This window comes from Dreissena polymorpha, chromosome 8, assembly GCF_020536995.1.
Source record: "Dreissena polymorpha isolate Duluth1 chromosome 8, UMN_Dpol_1.0, whole genome shotgun sequence".
NCBI classification, from domain to species: domain Eukaryota; kingdom Metazoa; phylum Mollusca; class Bivalvia; order Myida; family Dreissenidae; genus Dreissena; species Dreissena polymorpha.
Window position 1 is genome coordinate 78,577,604 of NC_068362.1, and position 9,746 is coordinate 78,587,349.

The 9,746-nt window shown below is 32.5% G+C and overlaps 1 protein-coding gene and 1 long non-coding RNA gene across 2 annotated transcripts; one reads left to right on the forward strand and one right to left on the reverse strand.

Moving 5' to 3' along the window:
• Positions 1-3,345: 3,345 nt before the first annotated feature.
• On the reverse strand, positions 3,346-6,326 carry LOC127841903 (uncharacterized). Its single transcript, XR_008031406.1, has 3 exons — positions 6,263-6,326; positions 5,300-5,469; positions 3,346-3,609 (listed from the first exon to the last, which is right to left on the reverse strand). It is a non-coding gene; the product is annotated as an uncharacterized LOC127841903 (long non-coding RNA).
• Positions 6,327-7,231: 905 nt separating this feature from the next.
• LOC127840658 (uncharacterized) lies at positions 7,232-8,477 on the forward strand. The gene is made up of 4 exons (XM_052369070.1): positions 7,232-7,295; positions 7,448-7,682; positions 7,893-8,219; positions 8,365-8,477. Exons 1-4 carry the CDS (start codon positions 7,236-7,238, stop codon positions 8,475-8,477), a joined length of 735 nt encoding a protein of 244 aa, XP_052225030.1. The 5' UTR covers positions 7,232-7,235.
• The last annotated feature ends 1,269 nt before the right edge of the window (positions 8,478-9,746 follow it).

The following is a 9,746-nucleotide window of genomic DNA, read 5'->3' on the forward strand; positions in this document are numbered from 1 at the left end:
GCCCTTTATAATTATACAGTTATACAATACAGCTAATACGATTTGTTTTCAGTAATAATAATAATGTAATACATACAAGTAGTGTACGTATGAATGTAACAATCTAAACAATGTTTGATAAGAACAAATCTTGAAATTGCAGCACCGTTTTATATAGATTTTTTGAGTGGTGTCTTAAATCGAAAAATACACCAGCGCTTTGAGGGGAAAACATACAACGGTCGAAAAGTGGATACAATAGCCGGCCTGAACGTGAGCTTAACAACTGATGATTCCAATGATCGAGAAACTCACGTTTACTGGATGAAGTCAAAGGATCGTGTAAAAGACACGTCGTACTGGTTATTACCCCTATTTAAATGTGTTCAAAATTGCCTTGGAATGATATAATTTCATTGTGTTAAGTTTGTTTTAGAAAACATAAATGCAATTTGCAGACTGTTAATTCCTCAAGGTTACAACACTTCAAAATAGAATATACAATGATTGAATGGTTAGTAAGGCTACTTTAAAGATGATACGTTTTGCATGTCAATAAATTGTCATATTGTCAATTGTTTTCAATCACGTTAAAATGATTTGTTGCGTTTATGTTCGTAAAGTTGTTATCGGGGTTTGAGGACAATTACTACACAAATTAAATGTCGTTTGTGTTTGTTTTATTAAGTCTATAATTGAATATTAAATATTCAAACAATAATGATATGCGGGATCATGATTAAAAGCAGGCATTTGCGTAAACTACAGGAAATAAGATGTACGTATTCTTAAGTTCGTAATTACTTGCCGATTGACAACGTGTTTTGTATTAATATTCCTTCGCAGGAACTTTGTGAGTTTGTCTTCACATCATTGAAGAATGATAACGTATTTGAGGAAAACACATGTTTAGATATGATCAACAAACATAATATATTTGAAATCGATTAGCTGAAAGAAATTGGCATAATCAAACCGGACACGATGTGGATGCGGACCATAAAAACGTACGTGCTTTGGGTGGTTTAGCTGAATACCTGTATTGCGTTTGACGCGATTTTTGTAAAATGCATTATGTTAAAATGACCAATTAACACTTCGTATGTAAATAAATATAAATGTAGGTTTGTTCATAATGATATAACCCAAGAAACATTTCGTCCTTATTTTTATTCTCAAAGCAAATAACGACATATATTTTGTTTAAAAAAACATACCAATTAATGTACAGACTACACAAGACTTGAGCTTTATGCTTGATTGTAATTTATGATTTATGATTGTGTAAAATAGATCGCCAGAGCTATTCATGAATTGTCTTAATTGAATAAAATCGATGAAATAGTTTAATTCACATAGGAACATCTCAGTCGCATAATGCAATCGATTAACTAAGAACTAATGAACAAAACAACCGAGATGCGTTTCTTTATAGCACTTTTTACTTGGTTATCTCCCACTGATTAAAGTGTTGGCGCACGTTATGTGCAATTAAATAAATGATAAAGTTCTTATGTTTGCTATATTTCAACCAGAAAAGTGAAGGGATTTACTGCCTATGAGATGCCTGGCGAAGAAACCACGTGCATGTATGAGTTCATGAGTTATCGGCTCTTTGGGAATGCAGACATGAAATACATCATGCGTTTAGCTGCGATGCGTTACGCCCTACAAAACTTTGGGAAATATGTCAACAAAGTATTACAAAACATTCAATACATTACATAAACTGGCAAATTTTAGGATGTTTCTAGAAATGGGGATGATGTATATCCATTGAAAATGTACAATAAACATTTTTTGTGACCAAATGAGAGATCACGTAATTTTAATATACATTTTCTAAGACTACTAAGCCTCAAACTGCAAACATAGACATTTGAATATATTGATTGGTTTGTAAAGATATATCTCTGTCATGCGAATTGCAATACAAAACGTCAATTCTTATCAAAATACGTTTCTTAAAAATGACAGGTGGGTTTGAAAAGGCCACATTCGTCAGGGCCAGAGTTAACGACGCCAAACTCTTTTTTGAAATACATAGCATTGAGTTTAAAGAAACTGAGCACTCATCGATGTAAAAGTGTGTTCGTTATTCATTAACTGATCTTGTGCGTGAAATTGCCAATACAGGACAAGGTTATATTAGAACAGTTCCTATATGAATATGTTGAGAATATTTATGATATTTATGTATTTTATATTTTAGTTTGGTCGCATGTTTGCCGACAATATATACTTTGAAAATGCTTTCTATTTATATGTTCGTTTCCAGGCCCGTTTTACGTGGAGTTTTTGAGTGGTGCACTAAACTGCAAAATTAATCAATTCGTCGAATGGGGCTTGTTCGAACGACGTCCTTCGAAAATACCCGGTTGTTATGTAACCTTGACAACCAGTTCACCACCTGAACGAGAAATCCGTATAACCCGGGTGAAAACATGTATAGGTGGGCTATCAAACCATTATAAAATAGTACCTCTGTTTTAAAAACGAGGATCGCCGAGAAACTTCTATTTAATAAATTTTTCGATGGACACAAATTAAAGTACCTGTAGTTTGTGCGTGTATAACTTTTACTTTATTGGACGTTTCCTTTTGATATCAGGGAAGAGAAGAACAACCAACACAATGTTAATACGTTTGAACACATGAACTTAGTTTTCTTGTGTTTGTTTTTTTTTACTTATATGGATGCCTATGATGGTCATTTAAAATATATCATGCTTTCAAGTATTTTTTCAAACATAATTTTATAATTATTATGAATAACGTCACGGAGATTATGACTAGAGATATAGCAAGTAGAAAATTGAGTTATTTTTGTCATTTAGTCATTTTACTTTTATTCTTAATATTTAAAAATGTTTTAAAGATAAATAATAACCATATTTGTGAAGATCAGCCATATGTGTCTATGGTTGAAATATTTGAATTAAAAGTTATAGGATTTATATTTAAATTAAAACTTACATTTACTACTGTAATGTGTACCAGTTGACTTGATGAAAAAGTTCAGTCGAGAAATATACCAAATATATTTTCTATTAACACCACTTTTGCAAGGAATGGTGAATGACTATTTCGAGTTGCGGAAACATAAAAAATCTATTGCATATCACAAAGTAAGGTAAAGCGTCTGCTGCTTTAATGAACAGTGATAATTATTTTAACAATAATACGCTCTCAATTATTTTGCAAAGGAAAAACAACTTTACTGAAAGCGTGTTGTAGGATAAAGCAAACTCAGCCAGATCCACCGCGTTTACCTTTCGTAAAGTAGTACACAAATAAATTAACGTTATATGTTCTATCACTCTGTGTCATAGATAAAAAGGCGGATTTACTATTTCCAGCGCGTCATTGATTTTCCGATTGTGTGTGTTTATTTGCATTTTAGTAATTTATGCCAATTAGAAATGATATTATGGACTGTTGCTTTACATCAATAGACTATATTTTATCGTAAGCTTACACATGATGGTGTGTTAAAGTTAACGTTAACGTTAGTTAACGCAGCGTTAAGACTTTAACGTCCATGTTAAATCCCACAATCCATTCCAAATGTCCACTTCCTGTTCCTGTTATCCAATTCCAAAATGGCATCAACAGCAGACACATCTTCACCTGAATTGAAAAGAAAGAAAAGAAACATTAACTTCAGCAGTTCAGAAATCTTAAAACTGGAAGAGCTTGTAAATGGTGAGAAAACTTGTTTAATATTAACAAATAAATTTTCTAACACTTTGAACAATAAAATGAAAAAAGATATCTGGGCAAAAATAGCAGAAGAGATCTCAGCTCAAGGATTAGCATTAAGATCTGCAGAAGAATGCAGCAATAATTGGCAAAACTTGAAGCGAAAAAGTAAGGCTGCAGTCACGAGTGAAAAATTAGAAAGGCGTAAAACTGGCGGAGGGACCCTGACAGCTGTGGCCGATGACCAGAAAGTTCGCATTGCCGAACTGTATAAAGATTCGGCATCTTTTAATGGGATTCCTGGAGGAATGAACAGCGATGAGGCTGGTTTGTTTTTAAAATAAGCCATTTTGAAAGCTAGCGTTAACTGTTTAATTGTGCTTTAAACCTCAATTAAAGTTAACGCCAGAAACTGACGTTAAACTGGTCGTTAAAAGCCTGTTATATTGAGCAACCCAATGTTAACGCTAACCCAGATTTTAACAGGCCCGTTATCATTTAACGGTCCATTTAGACTTAACGATGCTTTGAGCAACCGGGCCCTGTTTTGTGCTTTCCATAGATAATTATATAGTTACTCCCCGGGTCGCTTGAATTTCGAAATCAAAAGTCCCCAGGGCGCTTTAAGTGTCCCGATAAGTGTATTTTTCTGAACTGCAACTAGCCATTCTTGTGATTATGCAAAGTTGGACGTCTCTTTCATCAAATCTGTAAATAGTATCATAATGATATGCGTTATACCAAAAAGTCTTTGATACTTCAGCAAAATGGCAAACGTTTTTTTTAATGAAATTATTCACCACATATATAAGCAACATTACCTAAAATTTGCTTAGAAAAGAGAATGTCCGTATTATCGGCTACGGGATAGTGACGGGAAAAGTATTGAGTTTGCGGTTAAAAAGCGAATCGAGTTTATACGGATTTTTTCGGGAATCGATCTTGTCGGGATTATACTTATCTTTGCGGGAAAGGTTCAAACAAAGCAAAAACTGATTGTTAGCAATTACTTTACACCTGTTTTATTTAAAAGTAATAGCGCACCCATCCCAAACTAACCGGCATTTCCCCGGGCGCCTGAAAAAAACACATGTGGAAAGCGAGGTTTAAATAAAGGTTTTAACTACTACTCATCAAAATGTAATCTGTTATCACATTTGTCATATATTTTCGTGCGAATGTTTAGTATAATGAATAATCATATATATTTTTGGGCACCTTTAGGGCACCTGCGTTTTGTCAAATTTTGAGCGTACCAATTTACAAACTCTCTTGGAATATAAGTTCCTAAAATGACAATTTACATTTATGTCGTTTTATTCAGAAATGCGACGACTAATGCTGCAATGTTTGGAATAACCATCAAAATCTTCATTATATGTCAGGTCTCATTTTCATCATGGAGAGCGATGTATATGAAAAGATAACACCATATTTCCGTTGAAGTCGTTGTAGGATTACTAATAATATTCAGGTTGGTTCACAAGTACTTCAATAAGTTTCAGTCAAAGACAAGTATGAATAATATCAATTGTTAATCAATCATTTTAACCATATTGTTCATTACTCACACAAAGATTCTGCATAACAAAGTCACAAACCTTATTGAAATACCTACCTCATTTCCATTAAGACTGTCTGGCAGAGTCTGATAAGAAGATATGGATACTTTTTGGATAGAGCTTGTAAAGCGAATCTCCATATTCTTGAAGTTGGGTTAATTATGGTAGTAACATTTATTGTCGACAAAACGTTATTAACCCTCCATGGACCTCAGATGTTGTCGATCTATTGAAAAGATAATAAATATGTTTGAATGTGAAATTGGATGAAAAAAAAAATTATGTGTGAAATTACATTAGAAGTGCTCCTTGGCTCATCATTTTCAGAATAGTTTTTGGGAAATTAGATACTTGTTTTGTTTGTTCGAAGAAAACTACATCAATTGATCATACAATATAAAACAAATTGTCATTGAGTTCCGCGTATTTACACCATCAATATTACACACGTGTTCCTTTCATGTTATCTTTTCTTTTAAAACATGTCAGCAAATATGTGCCTGATTGTAAAGTAAACATCAACTATTTCATCATCCAACAACTGCAATACCTGGACTGCAGGAGAGTTTAAACGAGACGAGACGATATGTAGTGCTGAGTGCACGTTCAAAGACGCTTGTTTGCTACTGCTCTTATCAATGAACAACCTTGGCTTGATAAACTTCCGTTTACACTAAGTTACAGGTGCATTGTGTTTTTCTATATTTTGTTTAATTATATCACTTTGGATCTGAAACAAAACGTTAAATTGGATATTCAATTACAGTGCCACAATGAAGGCTACATAAAGGAGTATACACTTGATGGTTAATATTAACAATGATTATTTGATTTCTTATGATAATTATTAAGACATGCAACGTACATGGAAATCGAAAGTTAACATTTTATATATGTGTACATTTGTAATTGTCCATAAAAGTAATAAAATATAATGATACACCGTATTGAGGAATAGAATGCCTTCTGTATTTCAACAAATTGTAATATTTTTCAATGGTTTTACTTTTGTTATATACCTCATTATGTCCTACTTTGTGATCCCACCAAATTAAAACATGATAAACAGTATAACTTACTACACTGCTCTTAAAGAGACCATTTCACGTTTTGGTAAATTCACAAAATTAAAAAAAAATGTTACAGATTCGCAAATGTTCGTTGAAGTTATGATTTTTGTGAGGAAACAGTAACACAAAACGTTTACCATGTTCTAAAATATCCAGTATATGCATCTTTTGACGATTTAAAAGACTGCAAATTATAAAGCGAAACGATTGAATAATTTGGAATGTTCTGTTGATGTCGTTATATTTTGTGCCACTACGAAGACTTCTTATATAAAGTATAAAATAATCATTTATTGAATTGGTTGAACGAGTTGTCTAAGCGTTAAACTTTTACTCCAAGGATCATTGGTTCGAGCCCACTTGAGGGTTAACTTTTTTCTTTCTTAAATTTTATTGTTGTTTATTACTGGAGCTTTTTAGATCCAATATTTAAAATTATCAATGTAAAGCATTTAATGACAAACTTCATTACATGCCAAAATCTGTGAAAATGTCCCTTTAAATAAAGTTTGTTGTCGCATGAATACATATTTTTATGCATGTAATTTAAATCTTTGTATCTGACAATCTCAGTAATGTTTTTCAGTTTAAACTTCCCGGATGAATAGCTGGCAGCGGTGAATATAAACGATTTGTTTACAAAGAAAGTGATCTGACGTAAGATCATCTCGAGCATTCGAGTAAGCAAAAGCTGTTATATTGTATTTAATTCTTGTATATTTTAACTTTGGACTGAGCTGAATGAAATGCGCATTTTCTTGTTCCTTGTTCAATAAAGGAGAATGATCTTTAAAATGTGAGTGCCGTATAACTCTATTAACTGAAAATGCCTACCATAGCTTATCCGTACACGTGCTAATCAATTTTATATCTACACGCTTTACAACCTTATCTGAAAATGTAATTGCCTTTGCAGGAAAGAATGAGGGCAATCTGTTCAACCTGGAAATATGTTAAAATAATGGGCTATGCATTCATCTTGGTGAGTTTATGTAATTGAGCATCATTGCTATGTGTATTTTAATAAAACCATTTGTACATGTTGTGTATAAATATTTAATTTTTGTACATGTATAGGAATCGTAAAACAGATATTAATACTTATCAGTAAAGTTAGTTATTCATATCTTAAAGGGTGTTGTTCATCATTCGACAACATACGAGTTAAAAGAGCGCCCTGACTGTGAATGGTATTGTAAGAAAGTACAACAATGGGAGGGCTCATGTCCTGTATATGGGTCCTGTCGGTGGTATTGTCAGGCAAAACGCAAAGACTGCACCCCCAGTACACGATATCATTGTGCCAGAGATTTGCACAACAAGACCTTATTCATTGAAACGTGCGCAGCAGAAATATTATGTTTGGCAGGTAGGCGCAATATAATCATAATCTTTATATAATGATTTTCGGTCATGATAATATGTAGAAAATATACCGATGAGTATTGTGAAGTATCATGATTATAGCAAAAATTTTAAACCGACGTTTTATTTTGACATTTAAGAATGTTCAAGTGTTGTTTCAAGAGAAAAGAACGATAAATATTATTTGCTGTATGTTTGCTTAATATTTTTATAGGAGAAGAACCTCAAATATCTTTACAACAGAGTGGCAAAGCTTATGTGTATTGCCGACCATGTTACCGACAAAACATGTACAATGGTCGACATAACACATCATCGGCGGTTTTTAGTGAATGTCCTGCTATGAAAACAAACTTGTGTGTGAAGGCTGAGCACAAGATTGACTGTGACAAAACTTCATATTTGGAACTAACAAAAACTGACGGATATTGTCGATGTGACGCAAGAAATGGTTATGCAGCGCAATCAGAGGAAATGTGTTTTTATCAAAATAAACGCTGCTTCAAGAAGAAATGTCCTGAAGGCAACGTTCTTTCTTTGAGTGAGTCTTTTTTTATACTTTATTTGAAATGAAGCATATTAATGAAATTCAAGCATATAAAGTAGATTCGGAGTTAACAATCTTGATTGTTGGTGTCAACAAAGCTTTTGTTAATAAATGTGCAATGGCTTTCCTATTCTTCAAGATTACACGTGTGTAAATGAATGCCCCGTCGAATTTGCAAGATCAGATGAATCCGATATTTGTAACAAACTGAAAAGGTACGTCTGTGACTGTGTTTATGATGTGTATTTTTAAGTATAAGTATAAATGACGTTGAAAGTGAGATTTAATAGTCATGTTTAAACGTGTAAATATAATCTAATGTCGTTTCAAGATCGTTATGCGAGTCGTGACAGTATTTATTTTATTTCCGAAATATGTAAGGCACTTTATTCCTATATGATCCACATAAATATGACCACGTTCACACCTGCATATAATAAAACTGCAATGTTTATAATGCTCATGTTGTTGATAATTAAGTAGTTAGTGACACACGATGGCATTTATTAAAACAAATTTTAAATACACGTGATCATCAATGTTATTAAGTAATTCCTTATGGATGAGTGCATGCTGATATTCCAATTTGCATTAAGCTCTGTTCTTTGTTATAGTGCTCACCCTGAAATCGCGTCTGTATTTACAACTGTTGTTGAAGACAAGGACACAACTTTGTCTACCGGTATATGTACAATTAGTTATGTAAACTCAAGTAAAACAAAAACCTGGCTATTGAATAGTAACATAAATGCCTTGAATTATGTTTAAAAAGTGTTGGTTTTGTATGTAAATATCATTCTCATATACCGCCTTTTCATCACAATCAATGGTATAGTATCTTACACGAATTGTCATTTCATAACTTCTTTTTATTATGTCTTACTGTCCTATTTATTTGCCGTATTGAAAGTTGAATATAAGATTATATTTAACAAATATTATTCGCGTTCTTTTTATTATGTCTTACTCTCCTAAGGCACAATTAGGAATAAGTAGTCTTCTTGTGATTTTATTCGTATTAGCGTTCTTTGTAAATTACCGTCTTTTTATCTTGAAAGCATTGGCACAAATAAATCATTTGCTGTACTGAAAAATGAATATAAGAATAATTTTGACAAATACTATTCACGTTTTATTAAAAGCCAAATGCCAATTTACCGAGTGCAGAACTTTTTTATTATATAACCTTATGCGATTTTACAACACGATTAATTCGTGAGTAAAAAAGAAATGACAAATAGCATGATATATGTTTTAAAATAAACTTATTATAGAAAGAAATACGATATGTACTCTTTAAGAAACAGTAAAAAATGTCGACCTAATTTCAACAAAAATCATCATGAGACGATGCCCCAACGACTGATTTGCTAACGATCAAATATTTTACACATGTTTACAACACCACTATTTCTAAAGTTGTGTTTAATTTAACAACAATTTCCGAATCGATTTTGAAAGAGTCCTTCTTGCGAAAATATAATATAATTATTTAAGCCTACATGATAGTAAAACAATTAG

Excerpts from the sequence above, each read along its gene's own strand:
- LOC127840658 (XM_052369070.1), top strand. The coding sequence starts at position 7,236 with ATGAGGGCAATCTGTTCAACCTGGAAATATGTTAAAATAATGGGCTAT. Across the intron at positions 7,296-7,447 it reads TGGGCTATGCATTCATCTTG|GGTGTTGTTCATCATTCGAC; the intron begins GTGAGTTTATGT and ends CATATCTTAAAG. Across the intron at positions 7,683-7,892 it reads AGAAATATTATGTTTGGCAG|GAGAAGAACCTCAAATATCT; the intron begins GTAGGCGCAATA and ends ATATTTTTATAG.